Here is a 25,608-nt window from a genome sequence, read left to right as displayed (position 1 = left end):
AAGGTTTTGTGACGCCGTTTTGCATTTTCAGCAAGTTGATGAGGAATTCCCATGCTTTGCTTCCATTATCAGATGATATATCCATTTGGACACCCGTAGACAACAACACATCAAACTTGTGTAAAGAACCGACCAATCGATGTGAGAACAATTAAAAAAAAAAAAAACAACCCCTATCGTACAGTTGTAATGCCACATCAATCTTATTAGGCTCCTAGGGGCTAAGGGTTTGATGTAATGGTGAAGGAGTCTATCATTCTCTAAGATGCCATATATTCGATTCCATTTTTCAACATCCATATCATCCTTTGGGGGTTCATCTATTACGCGTGGTTTGTAGGTTATATTACGCAGAAACGGATGGTTTATTTATCAATGTGTCCGAAGAATTGTGGTTGAGTTCCCACAGTTACAAAAAAAAAAAGGAAAATTTGCAGAGTCTTGTGCAAACCATGTATCGTAATAGCAATAGTATGGACAAATATATCGAGGTCAATCCCACTCTTTTCCAACTTGTAATATAGTTCAAGTGTCTCGACCAGTTCTCCATTCTTACAAAAAAATATCAAGTATTACTCTGTAAATTACAAGATCAGAGTTCACACCACAACTCTTCATATACGTCGAAAGAGTTTTCCGAGCGACATTGGCATTGCCCGCACAGAAAAAACCTTAGACAAGTGCGTTGCAAATACATGTATCAATGACTAATCCTCTTTGAGACATTTCATAAAAGAGCTTTGTACAGTCATCCACCCTATTTGTATTAGTTTAGAAGTTATTTGCAAGTCCATATTATTTTATGCCAAAATTTAGAATGTTTTTTCAAAATTCGATTATTTTGTATAAGGTTCGGTGTGTGGGTTGGTTCAATTATTAAGGAAGATGATCATTTTTTTTTCATAATTAAAATTTTAAAAAACAGTATATCTTATTTAGTTTCGCTTTTTCTTAAAAGAAAATTGGAACGTCCCAAGTAAAATAACTGATGGAAGCATTACGATATTCATCAAATAGACGTGGACCGATTTTGTTACATACACGGTGACGGTAGAACAATTGTAACATTCTATCCTCGAATCTCTCCCTCTCTACTGAGTTGGACTTAAATTACCATTTTACCCCGGGACAACGGGACGAGCCTGTCCTGAAACACCGAAAATACCCCTGGGATGGGGTTTCAGAAGCAGAGGACGACGACGGAGAAGGAGACCATGAAGGCGTAGAGGAGGATGAGGAAGCCGAAGTGGAGAGCCCAGTTCCTCTTGAACTTCCCGAAGTAGTTCTCCGGCGGCTCCTGGTACTGCACCTCCAGATCTCCCGCGATATCCCCGTCGTCTCCGGCGGCGATCCTGGCCTTGAAGAGGCGGAGCTTCTCGGTGGCGAGGCCGAGGGTCAGCTTGTGGCACCGTCTCTGGTACTTGAACCCGTTGACGCATCGGAGGGTTTGAGCCACGGAGACGTAGAAGACGAGGTGGGAGAAGGAGAGGAAGAAGATGGGTGCCCAGCAATGGCGGCACTGGATCCGGCCGGAGGGCTGAGACAGGGCGGCGAAGACGATGGCCAGGAAGATGAAGAAGAGCTGGAACAGCTTGTGCAGCTTCTTCTTCTGTTGGTCCACGGCTCGTTTTTTCTCTAGGGTTTTCTCGAAGTGGAGTTGGATTATGGTGTTGAGGGCTTGGAGCGCGGTCTCTTTGGGTATGATCCGACGGTGGTGCTGGTGGTCCTGGTGGTCGATCTCGTCTTCGTCGTCGTAATCCGCCATTGGAGAGGAGCTCAGAGCTGAGAGAGGGAGAGGGGGGGAGGTGTTGGTGTGTGTGGGATCGCTCATGTGGGTTTGGTTCGTATCTCCAGACGTCTTGTATTCATCTCAACGGTCAGGAAGATTTCAGTGTATATTTTTCTTTTGTTTTTTTCTGAATAATATTTTGAGATTTATTGATTTATTTTACTGTTTTATTTCGCCGTCTGTTGACTATTGACATAGTGAATGCTCCTTAAAAAAAAAAAAAGAATTGTCGAACTAATTGTATTTAAATTTTAGTTTACCACCATTTTTTTAGTGAAACGAAAGCCAAAAATCTTGGAACAGATTGGATCGTAAGTAACATGTATACGTACATGTATAATGTCCATGCGTGTATCTATAAATGTACACGCACATGTGGTAATTTTAAAATGTGTAGTTTTTGAAACTTTTGCAGGGACATTGGATTCTCTTTTTGTACGTCTGCAAGGAAAGCTAAATGGAAGAGAGCACGTGATCAGTGGTGGATCCAGAAACAATAATAATATAAATATATATGTATATATTATAAAATTTTAATAAAAAATATCATCTACAAAATGTTTAGCTTCAACCATTAAATTCTATGATTTTTTATTTTTTAAAATATATTTATATAGTTCTATTTATAATTGTTTAAAATATATTTTTTTGATAAAATAAACTAGACAATAACTCAAAAATTAAAAATTTAATGTATTATCGATTGAATTTTTTTTGAGTAAATTATCGGTTGAACTTTTACCACTATATTGAGATATTATTACAAAATTTTTTAAAAAAGTTTATTTATTGTTTTCTTTACCAAATCAAATAAAATTAAATAAATATATAAATATATATAGATAAATTTATAAGTATAATAAATACAAAAAAACAAATAAATAAAAAATAATAAAGATTATTTAAATTCATAGTTTTTATAAATATTTATTTTTAATTTTAGTTTTAATTTAATTATAATTGAATTGATAATATTTTTTTATTTGATTAAAAACTAAAGTAAAAAATTTGAAAATAGAAGATAACGAAGAAAATGAGAAAAAAAATAAAATACAATTTTTTTATTTGATTTGTTAACTAACATCATAAAATACATTAAAAAATAAAAATGATGGGGTCCACAATAAATTTCAACGGGGGCATTATTATATTTTTTTTAAATTTTATTAAATTATATAACTAATGTTCTTAAAAGAAAAAAAAACAGTGGGGCCAGTACCCCGCTTCTTCGAACGTAGATCCGCCCTTGCACGTGATCGTGATATCATGATTCATCATCTGTCTTTCACATTTAGTTTTCCAGTATACAGAGCGATATAAAATATAAAAATAATAAAACTAACTGATTTTTAAACAACTAAATTGTAGTAAAAATTAATGAATACAATTTATTCAAAATCGAAAAAACAGAGAACATTTTAAAGTAAGACAGTTTGGAAAACCGAACTGACCAAATAAAACCCACAATTCAATCCAATTTGAGTTTCTTTATTTGGAGTCTCGTGCCTTTGTTTGAATTTCTCTTCCCGGTGGAGAAAAATCAAACCCGCTAAAAAAATCGGTTCGGTTCAGTTCAATCCGTTTGGTTCGGTTCTATGAAAAAACAATATAATTTAAGAATGTAAAAATTGGTTTAGTTCAATCCCGATCTCAAATATTTTAGTCTAGCTCAATCCCATCCATTTTTTCGTAAACTAAAAATTATTTGGTTCAATACAACTTTAGATCATGACCCAAACAAACCAGTTTTGTGAACCGGCCCCGAGCGAGTAAATAACTCTACAAACTACATTTCCTTACCGAACAAAACACAAACTTCATTGGATATCGCTGTTTCTCGCAGTTTGTCTACAGAGATGGAAAAACACATAGGCCTCTTGTGGGTTTTCTCCGAAACACATACCTTTGCTCCTCTTCTAAAGAAATAAAGAAGAACACAAAGCAACATTTCCATGTCTCTTCTCTTTCACCTCCTCCCTCTGCCTCTCTCGTCTCTCTTTTGATGAGACCAAAACAGCAGAATGAGAAAAACCCGAGAATCCGAGTTCTTCCTGAAAGGAATGAAACCAAAAGAGCGTAATGAGAAAACCCGAGAATCCGAGAAACGAAGTTCTTCCTAGAAAGGAATGAACCAGCCTCGTGACCGATAATCCGATTTCAGTAAGACAAGGCAAGATGCTAAGCCAAATCAGATAGATCTACATTTGTTCAATGCCATACGGATATCAAAACCCATCATCTGCTTTGCAATACCCGTGTTATGGTTTTACTTGAAACATTCCCCATCGTCCTATATCTTAAAGCAGTTGAGAGACAAAAAAACACGTGATAATGTCAATGTGTATATGAATCAAAATCTAAGCAACCCCTCTCTATTATCAAGAAACCTTTTCCAACATAAAATTCCAGACAATCCAAATTCATGGTCGCTCACAATCAGTTTCTCTACCTAAATCCAAGCACCAGCAAGCTTATTACATGTTCCCAGTGAGAAACAAACAAGCTCAATTAACCTGATCACAGACCAATTACAGTATCATCAATCAATTCGTCGGAGAGATTTTCAAGAAGCTCGAAACTTTAGTTACCACAACGATGAACCCATGGATCATCTCTATCTATCTCTGGATATTGAGCATGGATTTGGCTTGAGTCTGCTGCTCCACCAAATCTTCACTCGCATACTTACTCAGCAACTCCATCTTCTTCTTCTCCAACACCATCCTCTCGATCTCCTTCTCGTCCGGCAATGGAACGTGCACCACGAACTCGCTCTGCTTCTCCTTCTCCACTCTCTCCCTCTCTCTCCTTCTCTCCTCCTCCACCACTTCCTCCTCCTCCTCAAACAGCACCTCCTTCACCGCCGCACCAACGCTCACCTCTGTCGCTCCCTTCCTCGCTTCCCTCCTCACTTTATCCACTCTCCGCCATTCCTCTACCTCTTTCCGCCGCATCTCCTCCTCCGCCTTCTTCTCCAACTTATCCAGAATCTCATATTCTTCATCTCTATACCCATAATAGCTCGCATCGATCCTTTTGTATATATCATACCTCGTCCTTCGCTTCCGCAGCTCCGGTGGCTTCTCAAAGAGCTCCCTCACTCCGGGAAGCTTCTTCGCCGCGCCGAAATAACGATACCCAGGTCCACGACCGCTAGGGTTCGGGACGTCGACGATGTTTCCTTCGAGGTCAGTCATCTTCGGCGCGTGTTTCGCATAATTCGGACCTCCAAGCTCCAAGATCCGTCGCTCCCAATGCGTTTTTTCGCGTATGAGTTTGTTGATCTCCCGTTGAGATCTCGGAGCCGGTGCTCGCCTAGCCCTTCGTTCTGAATCTCGGCGACTTTTCGACCGATCTCTCGCATGATCTGTTGCCTACACCTGTCGGCTTCAGAGAGATCGCGGCACTCTGATGCCAGGTAAGGACGCCTCTCCTTGGCTTCTTCTTCTCCGACTCTTTCATGGCGATGAACCTATTCAGCATCGACTGCGCCTTCTCCTCATTTCGCGCCATCTTCAAACTCCGGAAATACGATTTCGCTGGCAAATCTCCCTCGGGAACAGGATTCAAAATTTTAAACAGTGTTGTTCTCCAGATTTTGCTTAAACCCTAGCTTTTGCAGGAGCTCAGACGAGAAGAAACCGCGGACGCAGAGGAGGAGGAATCGGATAAATTCGAATTTATATCTTTAATTTATTAATTGAATGTAAATAATTAATAAAAAATATCCAACTTTTATTTTACAGGCCCAACTTAAAAGCCCATAAAATATTCTAGACATGGTTTTCATGGCCTAATCCATGGGTTAGAATTTATTAATTTAGATTTTTTAATGTTTTCACAGGCTTTAAAATTATTTTATATTTTTATTTTTGTAGAAATATATTATTGCTTGGAATATGTCAGAGGAAAGGTTTTGCTCTCACATGGCAATAACCAATTCGCTATAGTTTTTTTTTATAACGGTGAGAACCCGCCATACGGCCCTTCGGATCGTCCCAGTCATCAGACCGGACAGTCGGTATGCCGACAGTAAATCCTCCGATCTTGCACAATAACCGGCAAACCATGCACAATAGGTAAATCAGTCAAAACTAACCGGTTTAAGGAGAAGCTCAACCTCAACTGGTTTCGAACCAATTCGCTATAGTTATGAGCTTAGAGGATAACATTTTCCTCCATGCTCACATTTATGTTTATATTTGCCAAGAGATTGTGCATATTTCCTTTTCATCATGTGATCATATTTTGGTTGAAACTGTGTACATACACGTGTGTATATATATATACACGTAACATACATATATATAAAGTTTCATGCGTTGAAGAACACCCACGATGATGTTATTGTTATAACATTTCGACCAATTCCAATATATTCATTCAAAATTGAAGCATTTTGGCACAATACATTTAATTTATCGTGGGCGGTCGTATTTAATATAAAAATATATACACATAGACATATGGGCTAAAATATTTAAACTTTTTGTATATATTTGTTGTGAAGTTTGAAATTATTTATAGATTAAAGTTTAATAGTATTTGGATTTTGGACAATCGGAAGGAAATAATGAAACGGCATCGTTCTCAAAAAGGAAAAGCAACGTCGTCGTTTTGTGCCTTACTTCGTCCCCCATCGTCGCTCGATTCCGCTTTTAAAACCCTTCGCGACTGATCGGATTGTGTCGTGATTGGTCATTTTCTGCCAGATTCAGCAAACCCTAGGTTCGTTGCAATCAATTCTCTGTTTGCGTAAAACTTGATCAGAATCGCGAATGGAGGGTTCGTCGGAAATCGCCCGGAAGACGTGGGAGCTCGAGAACAACATACTAACAATGGAGCCGACACCGGATCCCGCTTCCGACGGTATCTTTTACTATGACGATGTTGCTCAGGCCAAATTTCAACAGGAGAAGCCATGGGCGAATGATCCTCATTATTTCAAGCGCGTGAAGATCTCAGCACTCGCGCTCCTGAAGATGGTGGTTCACGCGCGCTCCGGTGGAACCATCGAAGTCATGGGTCTGATGCAAGGGAAGACTGATGGAGATTCCATCATTGTCATGGATGCCTTCGCTTTGCCTGTCGAAGGAACTGAAACTAGGGTTAATGCTCAGGCTGATGCGTACGAGTATATGGTTGAGTACTCACAGACCAACAAGCTGGTAAAGATTTCCGTATTATACCTCTCCTATCTTCTCAGTTGATTGTTTGCTGCGAATAAATGGCATATTGTTTGCTCTCAATGCAAATCCTTCCTCGGAATATAATCAATAGCTCCTCTAGTTTGCAAATGTGGTATGAACCCAGATGACAAGTTTCTCAACTATAATGTAGGGTTAGGAGATTTTTTGCAGGATCCTTGTGGTTTTGGACTATTGTATTGTAGCTCGTTGTTGGGTTTAGGGCAGGCAGATTTCTCATGTAGGGTAGTTCGCATATCCTTCTCGTAGAATGCATCCTGCAGAAGCTTCAAGTCTCGGTTTCTTTTTCATGTAGAGTTGTCAATTTCAGGTTCCCTACAATCAAATAAAGCAGCTTCAGTAACAGTAACTATCACTAACTTTTGGTTTAGGCCGGGCGATTGGAGAATGTTGTTGGATGGTATCATTCTCACCCTGGATATGGATGCTGGCTATCGGGCATTGATGTTTCGACACAGATGCTGAATCAACAGTTTCAGGAGCCCTTCTTAGCTGTTGTTATCGATCCAACAAGGACTGTTTCAGCTGGAAAGGTTGAGATCGGGGCGTTCAGAACATATCCGGAGGGGTATAAGCCTCCAGATGAACCGGTCTCTGAGTATCAGACAATACCTCTGAATAAGATTGAGGACTTTGGTGTACACTGCAAACAGGTACTTATATCATCACCTCTTGATTTGGCTTTTACCCTATGTCCTTAGGCTGATGTTTCCATTTGAAATGGCAGTACTATGCATTAGATATCACTTACTTCAAGTCATCTCTGGATAGTCATCTTTTGGATCTCTTATGGAACAAGTACTGGGTGAACACCCTTTCATCTTCCCCTCTTCTGGGCAATGGAGACTATGTTGCTGGACAGATATCTGACTTGGGTAAAAGAAATTCTTCGATTAGTTGTGTTTAAATTAGTTTTTTGCCTCACGATGTGCATGATTAGTCATCTAACCTTTTTTTTATTTACAAAATTTAATTGTTCTTCTTTATCAATGTAATCTAGCTGAGAAGCTTGAGCAGGCTGAGAACCAGCTGGCTCACTCCCGCATTGGAGGGATTGTTCCAGCAACGCTTCAGAAGAAAAAAGAGGTTTGTCCGGCAAACAGTGGTTTATTCCAGATAGTTTAACATGTTGTCAACTTTTCTCGGTTGGTTTCGGTGCTGCCCCATGATTTTTTCAGCCTTTCCACATGCCACTTTTCGAGTTTTCTCTTATTTATGACTTCAACACTGTCTGCCTAAGTTAGGGCATCAATGTCTATCTACCTTCTCATGCAGTATATTGCTAGAGCATTAAACTAAGAGGGAAACCTAGCTTTCACAGTCCATCTTTTCTGGTTGTTCCTTTTCACAACCCAGGTGTTTGTTTGATGTAATTTGTAAACGACAACGAGTCGGTCGAAGACTTGATCATATAGCGTCTTTTCAACCCACGAAACAATAGCCACTCTTATGTTTTTGCAAGTTGTTTTTTCTCTTGTGAGGCGGGTTCTGTTCTTTTATGCTTATGTTAAGGGATTTCAAAGCCTCATTAGTTGTGTGTGTTGGCGTTGTCATGGATCACTTACAGGATGAACCTCAGCTCGCTAAGATAACTCGGGATAGCGCAAAGATAACCGTTGAGCAGGTCCATGGGCTAATGTCGCAGGTAAAAAAACAAAGATGCTATCTTCCTTGATGATTTTATTCTTTCCTCTTCCGTTGCCATTCATCGAGCTACATTGTTTTTCCGTAGGTCATCAAAGACATTTTGTTTAACTCGGTTCGTCAGTCCAACAGATCCGGCAACGACTCTTCGGGTTCGGACCCAATGGTTACATCTTGAAGTTACTGTTCCTTTGCTGCAGATGTGGTTTTGGTTGCAGACTTTTTGGCTTGTGGGGAAAAAAATGAGATGTATAACAATGACTGAAACATTCCTCGTGGACACACATGCCTTGACTTGAGCCGTACTCGGTCTTTGAAATGCACATCTGAACCTTTTCTTTTTATTGGCATATGTATATACATATACACATATTCACATAAATAGACAGGTATACATTAATATTTATGCACATGTATATACTTATATATACACAATATATATATACATTTGGTTCGATTATTCGGTTATAATAGTAAATGAAACGAATTTCCAAACATTGTTTTAGAAAAATGTTAAATGTCTCATTTTAGTTGTATATCATAGTTTAAGAAATCAATTTAATAACACCATTATACTAATTTTTCTACTGCCTATATTGTGTATTAATCGTTTATATATTGGCAGATGAACGGTTATGTCTAGGTTGTATAATTACGAATTCTAATTCGGTTATTTCAAATTTTGAAAATTTATATCCAAACAATTATTTAATTTTAATCAAATCGATTATTTTTAACTATAATACGTTTCAATTCAGGATGCCCACCCCTGTAAATCATTATAAATCATATTACGGAATTTTAGGTCTCAAATATATACAAAATTTAATCATTTTCTAATTACAAAAATTAATTGTTTAGTAAGTAAATTAACGGAAATAAAAGGGTGAATGCAAGTGTGGGGTCCGCCGAAGTATCCCCTTACATATAAACCCCGAATATCGCCGATCTGTTAAGAGTCCGTCGTCGGGAAAAATGGCTCCGCCGAAGAAGGGAAAACTAAAGGCCAACTCCGTTGCGTCCTCTCCGGCGACTTCCGCCGCCGATTCCTCAAGTTTTCCGTCATGTATACGCCACTTTCCCCCTTCCTCCGTCGCCATCACCATCCACGCAAAACCAGGATCGAAATCCGCCTCCATCACTGGTATCTAAGCGCATATAGTTACAGCTCGTCTCTGTATATATCGCTATTCGGCAGCTTTTTCCTTCTTCTTTTTATGGGTTTTGATTACTGAATCAGTTCTCTGTTTGATCTGAGATGTGAGCGAGGAGGCGGTCGGAGTCCAAATCGACGCGCCCGCGAGGGACGGTGAAGCCAACGCTGCGCTTGTTGATTTCATGAGCTCTGTAAGTGCTTATCCAATCTCAAGCATGAAATGTTTTCTTCCATTACTGGACTTCTGAGGAATCTTTTTCACACTACTGCCATGTTACAGTCCTGAGATTGAGCTGAATTGGGTATGCTGTAGTTTTATGGATGAATCATAGATCTCATTCACTTTTTGTAATCTGTTTGTTAATTATGAACACCCAGGTGCTTTGAAGTCATGGTGTTTTGGTCTTTTTATGATAAATCCATGATTTGATCATACTTGATCTGAATGTGCAAAATTCAAAATCTGTATGGAGCTATTTAAAGGCTTTAGTTATGCTTCATCTGATAATTTGATCATTGCACCTGGGAAATGTGGTTCTCGATTCTTCGGTGCTTAACACGGGTTCCCGGTATGAGCCAGATATTGCCTGCGGGATCGAGACCTTTCCATCTATAGGATATGAGCTTGTAGTCTGCTAAATCTGGTCGAAAGAATGCACATCAAATCTGACACGGTGACTGTGCTCTACGTATGAAGCGAAGTTATGGGCTATGAATTCCACGATAAGGATGACGAGAATTGATCTCCAACAATAACACTTGCCTACATTAGTTTTCACTACTAAAAGCAGTTGAATTTACGGTGGAGGAGGATACGAGGTTTGGGTAAAGGGGCAGTAGAGAACAAAACCAGAGTGAATATTTGATGGAGCAGGACTTCAATTTGAAGTGTTTTTGGTGTCCTATCATTCTAGATTGAGAAGGAAATTCTCGTTCGATCTTTGCTAAGCGAGATTTTCCTTCATTGTTCAGTGTAAGAGCTTAAGCTAGTTTATGTCTTCCTGATTGTTTAGATGTTTGTGAAACAGGTCTTGGGGGTGAAAAGAAGGCAAGTCTCGATCGGTTCAGGGTCTAAATCACGAGATAAAGTTGTCATCGTCGAGAATATGGCTCTGCAAAGCGTTTTCGAAGCTCTATCCAAAGCATCAAAACCTACCTAATCAACAAAACGCAAAGATTCATCAGTCTACGCCATGGCAAGATGTGATGCCGATTTGCCCCTTTTGCAATTAGGAAACATCTAAACCGTATTGGACTCTAAAACGAGGTACCCTCTTTCTCCTATCACAGTTCATGAACATATATACATATACATATATATATATATGAGATGAGAGTACATCTTTGGTCATATGTGAATCTGTGATGCTCTCTGTACATCATGTTTGTGATTAATTGTATGGCTTGAGATTGAGGAGTTGAGAGATAATTACCTACCAACATGTTTCTTCTCTTTGTTCAGCGTAGAAGTGACAAAAAGAGAATGTTTTGTTTTGTCTGAAAAGAAACCAGTTTTATGTATGAAAATTACATTGGGAGTACGAGATGGACCCTAAACTCACGCTCTTTGCTGTGGCATCCACGGCTTCATTTCTAGTTTAGAGGTCCGCGTTTTGGATCAGCGCCATTTAAGATAATGACCATCCCTAATTCTGGCTTTGTATCGATTGCAAGGGTTCTTTCTCTTACGGTCTTCTTTCTTGGATCAGCGCCGTCAGGGGGACGACGTTTTGGGAGGTTTTACAAAAAATAGAGATACTAATCGCTTATTATATTATATTCGGTTTGGTTTTCTTTTTGTTCGATTTCGGTTTTTATTAAAAAAAATTAGTTTTTCTTACAAAATTTTGTTTTTTGGATTTTTTTAAAAATCGATTTGTTTCGTTTTCAAAAAATTCGTTTTTTAAAAATAATACTATTTGAGAATTTTGAATGGTTCGGATCGAAAAATACCGTATTTTTCGATTTTTCGAAACGTCTGTCACAAAGTCGAATATGAAATAATTTAAAAATCATATGACCACAATAACAATTCAATTTGAATTAAATCTAATATAATAATTGAGTAACTATAATTTTCTTAAAAAATCCAGAAAGTCAACCAAAAAACGATGGAATCCGTTAGAATATTTAAATAGCTTTTTTTTTGGGAGCAACGTTGAGGACGATGAGAGACAATAACACGAATAATATACAACTAGATATGTCCACGTCATCAATAAACAGGTCAAGCCACAAATAAAACCACGTGTATGATGATTCTACGAGATACGCTACGAACCAAAACGTATTAATATTAATTATTAAACGATCAAAGAGGCAAAAAAAAAAGAGAAAATAAAAAAAAAAATCACTGATTTAACAACAACAAAAAAAAACACTGCATGCGGATGCGGGTGACGATGAATATGAACATGGCGGGTTCGTTTCCTGTTTTTAGATGGGTTTGGATTCCTTAATCAGTTATATACACACGCTTATATGTAATGTATTCCCGATTCGAGTGAATCTGGAGGTGGCGATTCGTGATTCGCCCGAAGGACACTTGTTCGATTTCCCCCCCGTCCCTCTGATCGCTCGAATTTTTCAGAAATTAGGGTTTCAGATCTTTTTTCCCCATTGTTGTTTCTACCTTTCCAGCTCTCACGTAGGCGGAGAAACCAGAACAAGGCCCAGGTAGAATTTGGAGCTCCCAATCATATCAAATTAGCTCGATTCTTCACCCTTTTGATCGTTCTGAAACAGTTTTTTGATGTTTCCGCATGTTTCTGCGTGTATCTGTACGTAATGCATGTACGTGAATATGCGTGTATGTTTGATAAATTTTATTCGTGTTCATGTTTGACATCTGTTTTTTCATCCTCTCTGCTTTTATTCGCTAATTTGTTCATGGGAATTACTTGGAGCTGTCTACTGTGGAATGCGAATGTGTCTGCTTTTAACTTCAAATTTATTTTCATGAGATTGGTTCGATGATCTGGACCTGCGATTCGATATTGTTCATGTCAAGCTAATGCAATTTTTGCTGGATTGATTTCAAGAAATATGAATGGGGTTGGTATAATTTTGTGAAGAAGATTCAATCGGATATCCGCTTCTGTAAGCTGATTGATGAAATTCAAGGTTAGGGTTTTGGAAATTTCGGATTGAATTACGATTTTAAGCCGGGTTTTGGTCGGAATGATCTGTTCTGTCTAAGTTTCTTTCATTACAAGGTGCAGCTGCAAAATAGTATCCAAGTACACTGTAAGATTCTGTTCCTTCTTTCCCTCATGGCTTCAAGATTCTGTGTTCTTTGTTGCTGTTTTCTGTGTGAAGTTGAAGGTGTTTACTTGTCGAAGATAGTAAAAATATGGATGGTTCAGATGATTCTTCTGCACTTCAAGAGCCTCCCGACCCCGAGATTCTTGAAATCGACCCAACTTCTCGATATATACGGGTAATTTGTGATATCTCGTTATTTTACCGTCTTTTAGTTTGATGCAATAAGGAAATACAACAAGAGAATAGATTATATCTTTCATTGGCTTGCTAATACCAATCAGACATTTATCTTTAACGTTGGACGTTGTAGAATAATAGGTTCGAGGGGGTAATTTTCTTGAGGTTTATGTGAACATGAAGTATATATGATGATCTAGATTTAAGATTTTGCTGGGATTCTAGTTGTTCGTGGTCTGTCCGACAAGATTTTACAAAACCCTGACACCATTGACATGTCTGGATTGTTTTCAGTACAAAGAGGTAATCGGAAAAGGCGCATTCAAGACAGTGTATCCTTTTCATCACTGCCCATTTGTAGCTTTCCCTATCTCATGAATCTGTTTGTTTTATGTGCTGCGTCTTTCTCGGTTTGTAAGCTGCAGATTCCTTAAACTCGATTTATTAGTTATAAGGCATTTGATGAAGTGGATGGCATTGAAGTAGCGTGGAACCAAGTACGTATTGACGATGTTTTGCAGTCGCCGGATGACCTAGAGAGGCTATACTCCGAAGTGCGCCTTTTGAAATCGTTGAAGCACAATAATATTATAAGGTTCTATAATTCGTGGATCGATGATAAGAACAAGACCGTTAATATAATAACCGAGTTGTTCACTTCGGGTAGCCTCCGTCAGTATGTATCTCTCTTCACTGCTTTTATCTATCTTATGTTCCCGATATGTATATTAGTGCCCTGGAGTTTAATGAGTCTTTTGGTTTTAGGTATCGTAAGAAACACAAAAAGGTGAATATGAAGGCCGTGAAGTGTTGGGCGAGACAGGTGTTAATGGGTTTGAAATATCTTCATAGTCAAGAACCGCCGATTATACACCGGGATCTCAAATGCGATAATATTTTCATCAACGGTAACCATGGTGAAGTAAAAATTGGAGATCTCGGTTTAGCCACTGTAATGGAGCAACCTACTGTTAAAAGCGTAATTGGTAATGTGGTTTTATGTTTTCACCAAGGAAATTTATTCGGATTCTCGCTCTGTGTTTTTTTCATTTTGTAATCCATCTTTTCTCTTTCAGTCATATTGAGGTGGTAATATGGTACTGACAGGAACCCCGGAGTTTATGGCTCCCGAGCTTTATGACGAGAACTACAATGAGCTCGCGGATATTTATTCGTTTGGGATGTGCATGTTGGAGATGGTGACCTTCGAGTACCCTTACTGTGAATGCAGAAACTCTGCTCAGATTTACAAGAAAGTTTCATCGGTACGTAGCCAAAAAAAAGACGTTTCCGTAATCTCTAGATGGTTATCGTCAATCGTCAATATTAATCGACTGTTTTTTCTCTCTCTAATTTTTGGCTTTAGGGGATAAAACCGGCTTCCCTCACTAAGATCAAAGATCCAATAGTTAAGAAGTTTATCGAGAAATGCTTACTGCCTGCATCGGAGAGATCATCGGCTAAGGAGCTTCTGATGGATCCCTTTCTTCATGTCAGCGGTTTAACAATGAATAGCCCTTTGCCACTTCCCGACATCGTAATGCCCAAAGAAGGAGCATTTGGAGATCGTTGTCTTATGTCGGAAGGACCTCCTTCGGCGAGAAACCGACCGTCTTCTATAGATCTGGACGATGACAGTAACCTTCCGATTGTTAATTCAAGTGACAATTCAGGATCCAGGTGTGTTGAAGTTAGACGGGCGAAGCGCGGAAATTTTTTCGTCCTTAAGGGCGAAGAAAACGACGAGCACTCCGTATCGCTGATTCTTCGTATAGTGGACGAGACCGGTGAGGATGAAATATGCACATACATTTGATTTGCTGTATTTACGTGTCGATTTGAGGTATTATTTGTTACGCAGGACGGGTGAGGAACATACATTTCATGTTCTACCGGGACGGTGACACCGCCTCGAAAGTGTCGAGCGAGATGGTCGAGCAGCTCGAACTCACCGACCAGAACGTGACGTTCATAGCCGAGCTGATTGATATATTGCTCGTCAACTTAATATCCGGTTGGAAAACCGATGTCCCGATCGACCATCTGGTTCCTTCGAACCCGAATCACGACTCGAGAGCCCATCAGAACGGTTCTCAGACCCAGAAACCGGACGAGAACGTTTGCCGATCCTCGGACATGATAGAGGAACATGGACTAGACGCACCTGCGTCATCCGACGAAGGGAAAGGATCGAAGAGATCGTCCCGTGATTCATGTTCGGAATCGAGGAGCTTAGAGGAAGAAGAGGAGTTCAGGCAGGAAATGGAGAAGATCGAGATACGGTACAGGGAGGAGATGGAGGAGGTAACGAGGAGAAGAGAAGAGGCGATGTCGGAGACTAAGAGAAGGCTGCTTCAGAAGAAGAAGATGCAACAACAGGTTGAGTAGCTAAAGTGAGAGTCCCTTTAAGAAGAAGAAGAAGAAGGCTCTTCTAGGCTCATAACCCACCTTCAGACAGGAGTTGTATGAAATATTGTTGAGAACCATATTAAAAATCTCGGCAACTCAGATAACGAGGTGAAAGACATTGTTGGCTCCTTAATTACTACAAATGGATTGAATTAATTAGATGAAGACAAAGACAAATTTTCAGTGAGTTTTTATTTTTTGGTTTTTGGTTTTTGTGTTATTTGTAGAGTTTTTAGTTTTTAGTTAATTATTTTTATTAAAATGATTTTTCAATTTGGCCAAATTTTAATTATCAATTTTGTTTTTGGTTTTTAGATTTTAAAAGCCTAAAAAGTAAAAACCTCTTCCATTCAAACTGGATGGATGAGACAAAAACGACTTGAAAAAAACCAAAGCATAAAAAATTGATAGGATCTTTGGTTGTATATAAATTAAAATTTCTAACTGACAAGGAAAAAACCTCTAGGGTTCCGGATTAAGCAAAAATAAGAGAAAATAGAGGATCTCACCCCAAAAAAAACAATTATTGGACGAGAAAAAAAACGTTATTATAGCAAAAAATAGTCATAATTGATACAAAATATTTATTCAAAAAAAAAAAAACGGATAACAAAACAACGATGGTGAAGAAATACACGAAATCATTTCGTAATTGGTCCAAAACAGATACAAACACAACCCAATATATGTGGGCCAAAACCGAAGAAGTGAAAAACTATGGGGCTTCTTTGTAATTTCAGGTTTTTAGTTCGCCTTTTGGAGTTTTGGCGGGATTAATTTCGTGGCACGAAAATTTGGTATTTGAAGGGGAAAAACAAATAGGACAAAAATCAAAATCTAGAAACCCTTCTGATTCTGTAGTCGACGGAGACCAAAACCCTTTCAACTCGCGGATCAAAATCGGATCGTGTCCGAAACACCACCTCTGATTTCCCCCAAATCCGATTGCCATCGATGGCTCGGCCGGAGATACAGCTAAGTGCGGCGAAGCGGGCATACCGGAGTGCTAAGGAGATCGGGAACCGGCGGGAAGAAGCGCGGTGGGCAAATGTGATCGGAGATATCCTGAAGAACCGCGGCGAGTACGTCGAGGCTCTCAAATGGCTTCGGATTGATTACGAGGTCTCTGTGAAGCACTTGCCTGAGAAAGATGTGCTTCCGACTTGTCAGTCTCTCGGCGAGGTCTATTTCCTTCTCGGCGATTTCAAGCAAGCATTGGTTTATCAGGTAAATCAACTTCTCCGATTCTCTATTTCTTCTCAGAGATTGTAGATTCCTCAACTTGTTATTGGCTTTATTGTCCCACCGGATGATTTGAGATTATGGGATTTGGTAATGCCACGAGATAACAGTGTCTGTGGAAATGAAGTTTGAGTTACGGGGAAGCTAGGTTAGGTTCGAATGTTACGGAATTGGCTGGGTATTGACATTATGTCACAATGACAATGATTTCTTACTCGAGCGAATGTTCATTTCGTTTTCCTTTTTGGGTTGTTGCAGAAAAAGCATCTACAGCTCGCTGAGGATGCTAATGATACTGCAGAGGAGCAACGAGCATGTACCCAGCTTGGACGTACGTACCACGGAATATTTATAAAATCCGATGACGATGATGATGCCATTCAAAATGCAAAAAAGTATTTTAAGACGGCCATGAGACTTGCACAGATCCTCAAGGAGAATCCGCCTGCTGGTGGATCATCTTTTCTCGAAGAATTCATCGACGCACACAATAACATAGGAATGATGGAGTTGGATCTTGAAAATTTGGAAGCGGCACATGCAATACTCACAAAAGGGCTGAAGATTTGCGATGAGGAGGAGGTGAGCGAGGATCATGCGGGGCGCAGTAGGCTTCACCATAACCTTGGAAATGTTTACATGGAGTTGAGAAAGTGGGATAAAGCAAAGGAGCACATCGAGATGGATATCAAAATTTGCTGTAAAATTTGTCACCGCCAAGGTGAAGCCAAGGGGTATATCAATCTTGGGGAACTGCACAACAGGGTTCAGAAGTATGAAGATGCACTGTCGTGTTATGGTAAAGCTCTTAGTCTAGCCAAATCCATGGAGGACGAGAGTGCATTGGTTGAACAGATTGAGCAAAATATTAATACAGTCAAACAAGCCAAGAAGGTAATGGAAGAATTGGGAGAAGGGGAGCTTAAGTTTAAGAAGTTGTCACTAGAAATGAATGATGCTAAAGGTACCTCAGAAGAACGGAATCGTATGCTCCAGGTTAATGCTTGTCTTGATTGTCTTATTGAGAAATCTCGCATGATATCAGCGTGGTTGAAGGTGAGTTTCATTGCTTAAACACTCCATGCATTTCAAAACATACACTCCATTACCATTTTGTAGTTTAGAAGCTACCATATTGTGAAATCTACAAGTGCAAATAGCTGTGTAACCAGTTTTATGCTCTCTATTTCCAACGGTCATTACTCATTAGTATAGAATTGGTAGCCATCAATGTATTACTTTCTGTTGATCCAAGTTTTGTGCTCTGTCATTTGATATTGGTTAGGAGACGGATTAAAGCAATCAAGAGATTTTTCCGTATTTAAGCTCTCTGAATAACAAACATTTGAAACTTGTACAGTTGATGTAAAAGCTGACTAGCTGAGTTCTAATATTTGCAAGAGATAGACTGATCAAATTGGTACCCTGTGTGCGTTGCAGTTTCTAGTTTATCCTTTCTGCATTTAAATTGTCCATCATGTTATTTTAGAAGCTATGCAAGAAAGTGCTATTAATGCTTATATGCAACTCAGGAGGTTTTGTTTCTTCTTTGAATGTTTAGCATCTTGAATTTTCAAAAAAAAAGAAGAGAATATCAAATGAACTCTGTGACAAGGAAAAATTGAGTGATGCTTTCTTGGATGTCGGAGAGTCATACGAAAAGCTCAGAAATTTCAGAAAGGCGCTCAAATGGTACACCAAGGGTTGGGAGGGCCACAAGTCAATTGGTAATCTGGAGGTAAGATCGGTTTGCTTGCGCTTCTTATTATTACAACCTATGTTTCGCAATTTTCGTTAGAAGTTTCATAAAACCAGAAATCTGTAGTGACTCCCATTATTAAACGGGTTTTTATGGGGCAAGAGAATTCTTTTATGATGCGAGGATTATCTATGTGGTGTTTACCTTTCCTTCATTCTAGCTTTTCACTTGTGCTGATTGGTTTGCAGGGTCAGGCACTAGCGAAAATTAGTATCGGTGACACTTTAGACTGTATTGGCGAATATAATGGAGCGCTCCAAGCAGTTGAAGAGGGGTACAGGTAGATATATTTCACTTGTGATCAGTGCATGAGAGTCTTTTATTCAATTATGCTCAAGAACTGTATTTTTGTCTGGGATTTTATTCCAAACAGAACATATATAAAATACTAATCATCCTTGAAAGGTTTGATGAGTACATCAGTTCAATGTGGTACCATAACATGACACTATGTGAAATTCCAATTCAGATATCAAACCGACGTTGTCCAATAGTTTATTGTTCTCTATTGCATTACACGTGGTGCTACGGGCTGCTTATTTTTGACGCTTTCTGCAGTCAGTTAAACAATTATTGCTCTAGGGCTAATGTACAAATAAAGCCTGCATTTAGACGAGGACTTGTCATTGGGAAATCGTGTCCAATTTTTAAATTTTAGTTGATTTGTCTAACTTGGACGAACCAAATTTCTACCTCTAAATTCTGGGGAAGTGGAGTTCTTAGTTGAAGCTTTATGTGGCATTGTGGCTATTAGCATCCGAAGTCCTTGATTTTTTAAACATCTTGCTAAGGGTAGAATTCGTATCACCAGAACTTGTTTTTGATTTTCAAAATTTTGTTGTGATGTTGGTTTTATAGATACTTAAATACGTAATATCTCTACTTGTAGTGGATTGAACTGGTGGTCTTTGATTGATACATCTTATTTGATGTGGTATTCTTGTGTAATCTTGCAGAATTGCTTTAGAAGCCAATCTTCCTAGAGTACAGCTTTCTGCTCTGGAAAATATGCATTACAGCCATTTGATCAGACTTGAAAATGCTGAGCAAGCGAGGTATCATATACAAATATTTTTCTACTCACTTTCATATATGATTAACAACAAACTTGATTAACATCCTATTTTACTACTGGCTTTCATATACAAATATTTTGTTTCTCATAGATATATATAATTTATTATATAGGAAGTTGAAGGTCGAAATTGAAAATCTTAAGCAGTCAATAGAGATGATGGAACATGGGGCAGAAGATGGATGCCCCGAGACCGAGTCAGAAGGGAAAATACTCACAAAAGGGCTGAAGATTTGCGATGAGGAGGAGGTGAGCGAGGATCATGCGGGGCGCAGTAGGCTTCACCATAACCTTGGAAATGTTTACATGGAGTTGAGAAAGTGGGATAAAGCAAAGGAGCACATCGAGATGGATATCAAAATTTGCTGTAAAATTTGTCACCGCCAAGGTGAAGCCAAGGGGTATATCAATCTTGGGGAACTGCACAACAGGGTTCAGAAGTATGAAGATGCACTGTCGTGTTATGGTAAAGCTCTTAGTCTAGCCAAATCCATGGAGGACGAGAGTGCATTGGTTGAACAGATTGAGCAAAATATTAATACAGTCAAACAAGCCAAGAAGGTAATGGAAGAATTGGGAGAAGGGGAGCTTAAGTTTAAGAAGTTGTCACTAGAAATGAATGATGCTAAAGGTACCTCAGAAGAACGGAATCGTATGCTCCAGGTTAATGCTTGTCTTGATTGTCTTATTGAGAAATCTCGCATGATATCAGCGTGGTTGAAGGTGAGTTTCATTGCTTAAACACTCCATGCATTTCAAAACATACACTCCATTACCATTTTGTAGTTTAGAAGCTACCATATTGTGAAATCTACAAGTGCAAATAGCTAAAGAGAACTTGTCAAATGACAGGCATAATGCAAATAACTCGCCAGAAGTCCAAACATCAAATTCACAAAGATCAAAACCATTAGCAGATTTTGATGACGAAAACGATGATGCACCACTGATTTCATTTATCCAGCCTAGGAGACGTTTGTCCAAACGGAAAACTGATAACACAGTAAAGCATGATATTGAGCAGACCAAGGCTGCTTCTCCAAAGGAGTTCTCTGAAAAGAGAGGCAGTCAACAGACAGTCGTTGGACGGAAGCGCATCCGATTAATCATCTCAGATGATGAAAGTGAAACTGAGTTTGAGCTGGGAACACCAAAAAACAGTTGTCTCAAATTTCCTAGGCAGAATGCTGAGGCTTCTGGAAGAGGTGTGTGTATTTTTGCAAATACGGATTTCCCTGACAGTATATTCTGTCAAGTCTTTATAGCTTAGACGATGCTTTAAATGATGCAGTTAACTGTAAGGATAAGTGTGCAGATCCTCAAAATAATGTTGAAGAAAGTTCATGCTCGTATAAGCCTCTGAATCCCGCTGAGGTTGCTTCAAGTGGAAACAGTTATAAATCTTTGAATAACAGTAAAGTTGTCAGTACACCTGACCGTGTCACTAGAGGATCTCAATATGATAATGGGGATTCTAAGGGAATGCAACATAAATATGGAGCTTCTCTGTTGAACTTCCATTGTTATTGCAAAGCAGATGATGTAAGCATCCTGGTTTCTTCATCATCATGACCATGTGATCCATTTAGCTATATCTCTTTTTTTCTACTACTTGCATGCTCCATGATATAACCAAATTTTTGTTGGTTGCAGCAAAAAATAATATTCAGATTCGAGAATGGCTGCCAACAGATATTAGGTTCATGTTTTGTCAATGACAAGTTATACACAGAGTCTTTGAAGGTGGAACTTGCTTGCTTGTACTATCTACAGCTTTCTGAAGAAGAGAAAACCAAAGGTATAAACTCTTTTCTTTTCTCAGTCAATAACACCAAATGAAGGAATTGATGAATCATTTTGGCTCATGATTTAACGCCATCCATCTCTACAAATCTCAGTTTCCTGCTTAAAAATCTTTACTTTTTTAGAAACCAAAATTGAACAGCTGCATAGGTATCTTGTGAGAGAGATTTATATGGCCCTGGTAATTGGTGTGAATCTTCAACATGCAATTCGGATATCATCAGGTCTGTTGCCAATCATTCAAGACATTGAATGTGGTGGAAGAACTGTAGGATCTTTTGAGTTATGTGAGACTCTTACCGGTTCGGCTGGAAGTGTTGTGATTGAAGCTTTTATTGGCGGTAGGCATCAAATTCTTACTGTCCTCCAGAATGGTCCTTTAATCATCCTTGCAGCGTTGTTGATGTCTTATAAGTTTACTAATTTATACGTTGCAGGCTGGGTTCACAAGCGCCTCATGAAACTATACATGGATTGTTGCCAAGAGTTGTCAGAGACACCCAATATGAAATTGCTTAAGAAACTATATATCTCGGAGGTGAGAACATGTACCAGACCATCTGAGTTCACCAGTTAGTGAATGAAACTTGTCTCTCTTCATCTGCCTCATAAACGGTTGGAATCTCGCTACTATAACAGTTTGGAATCTGAGCTATGTTTATCTTCTGCCTGTACGATTGTTAGGTTGAAGATGAAGTCAATGTGTCTGAATGCGAGCTGCAAGATATATCAGCTGCTCCGTTATTGCGTTCCCTCCATGTCCACAACTCAGTTGCTATGCTGGATCTTTCTCACAATATGTTAGGTTTGTCTCTACTTTTGTATAAAGTACATGTTAATAAGATATAAAAAAAAAAAACTTTTATTAGTTTGTTTCTTCTGCTAACTTAAGTCAGGTGATAATATGATGGAGAATTGCTTTAAAATCTGGAATGCTTATTTTCCATTCTGTCTTTGATTTTAGGGAATGGATCAATGGAGAAACTGAAGCAACATTTTTCCTCATCAACCCAGAGATATGGTGCTTTGGCTTTGGATTTGCACAGCAATCGGTTCGGTCCAACAGCTTTGTTTCAGGTGGGCTATTAGCTCTACAACTAGAAAGTTTCACATTTTTCACGTTTTCTTGTTGTTTAATCTTACTATTGTTAACCAGATCTGTGAATGTCCTGTCCTATTCACTCGGTTGGAAGTCCTCAATATATCCAGAAATCGACTTACTGATGCATGTGGTTCATACCTTTCAACCATCTTGAAAAGTTGCAAGGGTAAAATTGTTCTTTCTTCATTTGACTGTCATCTGTTGTGGCCTAATTCATCTGGTGATATATATTGTTTCTGTGTTTTCACTGATAAAGTACGAACCTAAAAGATGTATGAGATGCCCTAGGATAGATTGATAGTCATTACTTCTTCTTGCTCTTGTTTTAATTTCCTTTCTTGTTTTCTCCTTTTTAGCACTTTACAGCTTGAATGTAGAATATTGTTCACTCACATCTAGAACGATCATAAAGATTGCCAATGCATTGGATTCTGAATCAGGACTATCACAGCTCTACATTGGTATGCATTACAAATTTTTCCAATATAGATTGTTGTTTTTAAGGTTTAACTTGTTTCTTTGCTCTATGCTAAAGATGCTGTATCGGGTTTGTATGGCAGGATACAATAATCCGATATCAGGGAATGCCATCCACAGCCTCTTGGCCAAACTGGCTACTCTGAGCAGGTTCGAGCTAAAACATCAAGCAGTTTCGTTTCACCTGTTCCAATTTTGTGAAGGGGTCCAGCTATAGCCTATAGATATACTGTAATGCTGTCAAATGTTTTCTTTAATGTAGCTTCACAGAGTTAAGTTTGAATGGTGTGAAGCTGAGCAACCAAGTTGTCGATATCCTCTCCAGAGTGGCTAAGACCCCATCTTTGTCACAGCTTTTGCTAGGAGGCAGCGGAATAGGAACAGTGAGAGGAATTTCTTATTATATGCAGAACAGTTTGTTGATAGATTTTGTTATCTTGCTAAAAATTCTCGGCATTGGTTCTCACTTGATATAGTTTTCGTTATTACAGGAAGGAGCTATAAAAGTCACTGAATCATTATGTTATCAGAAGGAAGAAACTGTAAAGCTTGACCTCTCAGGCTGTGGAATAGCTTCTGCTTTCTATCATAAACTCTGCAGCGATAGTACTCTAGCTTCTAGCATTCTCGAGCTTAACGTTGGAGGAAATTCTGTTACTGAAGAGGTATCTTCAAGCAATAATACCACTATTAAGAATCTTGAAATCAAATTACCATGTCATTATATCATTCATATCAGAGATCCCGAAATGATTAGTGTCTTACGAGTTAATTTCACGTTTATTCGGTTTATACTTGGCATGGATATCTTCATCAAATCCGTGTTTTTTTCTCGAACATGATTTTTCTTGCTATGAAAACAGGGGGTCGGTGCACTGGCAATGCTGCTTAAAAATCCTCAATGCAGCTTAAAATCTTTGATCCTTAACAAGTGTCGACTTCGGCTCCCTGGAATTCTGCGAATAATTCAAGCGCTCTCAGGTCTGAAATTACGTCCTTTTTAAATCTTTTGCAGGTCGTTTATTACACTTGCTATGAAACCAATCTCTTAATAGAATTCAAAAAGTTGTGGAAAATTGTAGTTGAAACTTATATAAGATACTAGTATATATATGCATACACACACACGAAAGGAGATCTTGAAACTAAGAAAAGAGAGATATTACAGGATAGTGAGAGACTAGAGAGATTATAGAGGTATGGAGAGGTTATAATGATACTAATAATATTGATATATATACTCTAATATCTCTGTCCTGCTAAGCCATTTTTTACTTGTTCAGCAGATAATAAAACTCTGGAAGAGCTTAACCTCGCCGAGAATGGTGAAATGGACGAGACTCGCACGTTCCCATATGACCAATTAGTGAAAGAAAGCTCGGAAAAGGCTCAGACAAAACACGGAACTTGTGAACCTGCATCCAAGAGGGGGGAAGCCGAGAGAGTTGAAAACGAAACCCTAAATCCATACCTCAACAACGAGCAAGATCTATGTAAAACCGGAATCCAATGCGAGGATCTCGAAGTTGCGGATAGCGAAGACGAGCAAGCTGGAATACAAGTTTCATCAAAGGATCACTTCATCAAAGAACTCTCCACTGCTCTCGCCATGGCGAACCATTTGCAAGTTTTGGACCTTAGCGAAAACGGGTTCTCGGTCGAAGCCTCGGAATCGCTGTATGCATCATCGTGGTCGTCGGGAGCGAGAACCGGCTTAGCTCAGAGGCATGTGAAAGATGGGACTGTCCACTTTTATGTGAAGGGAAAAGAGTGCTGCAGTGTGAAGCCATGTTGCAGAAAGGATTTGAGCTGAAGACAAGAAATTCTGAAACAGCGTGCGAGCTTCTCTTCTCTTCTCTTCCCTTCCCTTGATTGAAGTCATCTCAAATTGAAAATACAAATTTGCTAATTCAGATTTAGAGATTTCAAGTATTTAGAATGGTTAATAGAAGCTTTTGTGTATATGAACGTAAATTGTTCAAATTATTTGATTCTCTTGATATTAAATGCATTTTATCAAGTAATAATAATAATAATAATAATAATAATAATAATAATAATAATAATAATAGAGCAAGTGTTTGTAATTTTACGATGGATAGCGGGATTATCGGATTCATAAATGGGGTATAATTATCATACCTTATAGAATTATGGCATGTTTGCCATCTTTTATGCCAATTAAATTAAATGAACCATCATTCTTCATAATTATTAAAAACTTTTAAATTATATAAATATGATTCTCAGAAATGTAAATAACGAAACCAATTTTCCACGGCTAATATAGAAAACTATATCCTTTTCATAGTTAGGAAATGACAAATCAAAGGAAGGTCTCATTGACTTGTCTAAAACGTTTTCCTTTTTATTTAATTCTTTCAATTATTTAATATTGAATTCAACTTTAACCCGTATTAATTTAATTTAAATTATATCTAATTGTTTTCAGATTGAGAATTAGATCCAAATAACATATTATAATATTTTGTTGATTCATTTTT

At 38.6% G+C, this 25,608-nt stretch overlaps 5 protein-coding genes and 1 pseudogene across 7 annotated transcripts; 4 read left to right on the top strand and 2 right to left on the bottom strand.

Annotated features, from left to right (window-relative positions):
• Positions 1-977: 977 nt before the first annotated feature.
• Positions 978-1,869, bottom strand: LOC104821864. Its single transcript, XM_010552881.2, has one exon. The coding sequence runs from the start codon at positions 1,829-1,831 to the stop codon at positions 1,181-1,183; it is 651 nt and encodes a 216-aa protein (XP_010551183.1). The 5' UTR covers positions 1,832-1,869; the 3' UTR covers positions 978-1,180.
• A 1,722-nt stretch (positions 1,870-3,591) lies between these two features.
• Positions 3,592-5,444, bottom strand: LOC104821863 (annotated as a pseudogene).
• A 1,017-nt stretch (positions 5,445-6,461) lies between these two features.
• Positions 6,462-9,044, top strand: LOC104821862 (COP9 signalosome complex subunit 5b). Its single transcript, XM_010552880.2, has 6 exons — positions 6,462-6,957; positions 7,368-7,649; positions 7,724-7,871; positions 7,997-8,082; positions 8,564-8,641; positions 8,729-9,044. The coding sequence occupies exons 1-6, from the start codon at positions 6,568-6,570 to the stop codon at positions 8,816-8,818; spliced, it is 1,074 nt and encodes a 357-aa protein (XP_010551182.1). The 5' UTR covers positions 6,462-6,567; the 3' UTR covers positions 8,819-9,044.
• Positions 9,045-9,582: 538 nt separating this feature from the next.
• Positions 9,583-11,204, top strand: LOC104821861 (UPF0235 protein C15orf40). The gene is made up of 3 exons (XM_010552879.2): positions 9,583-9,784; positions 9,899-9,987; positions 10,825-11,204. Exons 1-3 carry the CDS (start codon positions 9,616-9,618, stop codon positions 10,954-10,956), a joined length of 390 nt encoding a protein of 129 aa, XP_010551181.1. The 5' UTR covers positions 9,583-9,615; the 3' UTR covers positions 10,957-11,204.
• A 941-nt stretch (positions 11,205-12,145) lies between these two features.
• On the top strand, positions 12,146-15,853 carry LOC104821860 (probable serine/threonine-protein kinase WNK6). Its single transcript, XM_010552877.2, has 8 exons — positions 12,146-12,472; positions 13,115-13,235; positions 13,532-13,569; positions 13,686-13,913; positions 14,003-14,223; positions 14,345-14,502; positions 14,604-15,024; positions 15,099-15,853. The coding sequence occupies exons 2-8, from the start codon at positions 13,149-13,151 to the stop codon at positions 15,623-15,625; spliced, it is 1,680 nt and encodes a 559-aa protein (XP_010551179.1). The 5' UTR covers positions 12,146-12,472; positions 13,115-13,148; the 3' UTR covers positions 15,626-15,853.
• Positions 15,854-16,499: 646 nt separating this feature from the next.
• Positions 16,500-25,104, top strand: LOC104821859 (protein TONSOKU). 3 transcript variants are annotated; one of them, XM_010552876.2, is made up of 20 exons: positions 16,500-16,873; positions 17,147-17,944; positions 18,450-18,626; positions 18,836-18,927; positions 19,604-19,702; positions 19,836-19,932; positions 20,555-20,927; positions 21,038-21,264; positions 21,376-21,520; positions 21,750-21,866; positions 21,963-22,063; positions 22,210-22,330; positions 22,490-22,602; positions 22,682-22,793; positions 22,984-23,088; positions 23,188-23,254; positions 23,367-23,487; positions 23,596-23,769; positions 23,968-24,085; positions 24,388-25,104. In XM_010552876.2, the coding sequence occupies exons 1-20, from the start codon at positions 16,601-16,603 to the stop codon at positions 24,915-24,917; spliced, it is 3,960 nt and encodes a 1,319-aa protein (XP_010551178.1). In that variant the 5' UTR covers positions 16,500-16,600; the 3' UTR covers positions 24,918-25,104. The 3 variants fall into 3 exon arrangements, with proteins under 3 accessions (XP_010551178.1, XP_010551177.1, XP_010551175.1); XM_010552875.2 differs by having other exon boundaries at positions 21,014-21,264; positions 24,391-25,104; XM_010552873.2 differs by having other exon boundaries at positions 21,014-21,264.
• Positions 25,105-25,608: the final 504 nt, after the last annotated feature.

Source organism: Tarenaya hassleriana, unplaced genomic scaffold, assembly GCF_000463585.1.
Source record: "Tarenaya hassleriana unplaced genomic scaffold, ASM46358v1 Cleome34, whole genome shotgun sequence".
Taxonomy (NCBI): Eukaryota; Viridiplantae; Streptophyta; class Magnoliopsida; order Brassicales; family Cleomaceae; genus Tarenaya; species Tarenaya hassleriana.
The sequence above is the reverse complement of the archived record's forward strand: the minus strand, read 5'-3'. Positions and strand labels throughout refer to the sequence as shown.

What these genes read in the sequence shown, in the direction of transcription:
- LOC104821860 (XM_010552877.2), top strand. Translation starts at nt 13,149, where the DNA reads ATGGATGGTTCAGATGATTCTTCTGCACTTCAAGAGCCTCCCGACCCC. An exon ending in TACTGTTAAAAGCGTAATTG is followed by an intron (nt 14,224 to 14,344) that starts GTAATGTGGTTT and finishes TGGTACTGACAG; the next exon opens with GAACCCCGGAGTTTATGGCT. An exon ending in TTTACAAGAAAGTTTCATCG is followed by an intron (nt 14,503 to 14,603) that starts GTACGTAGCCAA and finishes TTTTGGCTTTAG; the next exon opens with GGGATAAAACCGGCTTCCCT.
- LOC104821864 (XM_010552881.2), bottom strand. Translation starts at nt 1,831, where the DNA reads ATGAGCGATCCCACACACACCAACACCTCCCCCCCTCTCCCTCTCTCA.
- LOC104821859 (XM_010552873.2), top strand. Translation starts at nt 16,601, where the DNA reads ATGGCTCGGCCGGAGATACAGCTAAGTGCGGCGAAGCGGGCATACCGG. An exon ending in GTCCAACAGCTTTGTTTCAG is followed by an intron (nt 22,603 to 22,681) that starts GTGGGCTATTAG and finishes ATTGTTAACCAG; the next exon opens with ATCTGTGAATGTCCTGTCCT. An exon ending in GAGGCAGCGGAATAGGAACA is followed by an intron (nt 23,488 to 23,595) that starts GTGAGAGGAATT and finishes TCGTTATTACAG; the next exon opens with GAAGGAGCTATAAAAGTCAC.
- LOC104821862 (XM_010552880.2), top strand. Translation starts at nt 6,568, where the DNA reads ATGGAGGGTTCGTCGGAAATCGCCCGGAAGACGTGGGAGCTCGAGAAC. An exon ending in ACTCACAGACCAACAAGCTG is followed by an intron (nt 6,958 to 7,367) that starts GTAAAGATTTCC and finishes CTTTTGGTTTAG; the next exon opens with GCCGGGCGATTGGAGAATGT. An exon ending in CGCTTCAGAAGAAAAAAGAG is followed by an intron (nt 8,083 to 8,563) that starts GTTTGTCCGGCA and finishes GATCACTTACAG; the next exon opens with GATGAACCTCAGCTCGCTAA.
- LOC104821861 (XM_010552879.2), top strand. Translation starts at nt 9,616, where the DNA reads ATGGCTCCGCCGAAGAAGGGAAAACTAAAGGCCAACTCCGTTGCGTCC. An exon ending in GAAATCCGCCTCCATCACTG is followed by an intron (nt 9,785 to 9,898) that starts GTATCTAAGCGC and finishes GTTTGATCTGAG; the next exon opens with ATGTGAGCGAGGAGGCGGTC. An exon ending in TTGTTGATTTCATGAGCTCT is followed by an intron (nt 9,988 to 10,824) that starts GTAAGTGCTTAT and finishes TTTGTGAAACAG; the next exon opens with GTCTTGGGGGTGAAAAGAAG.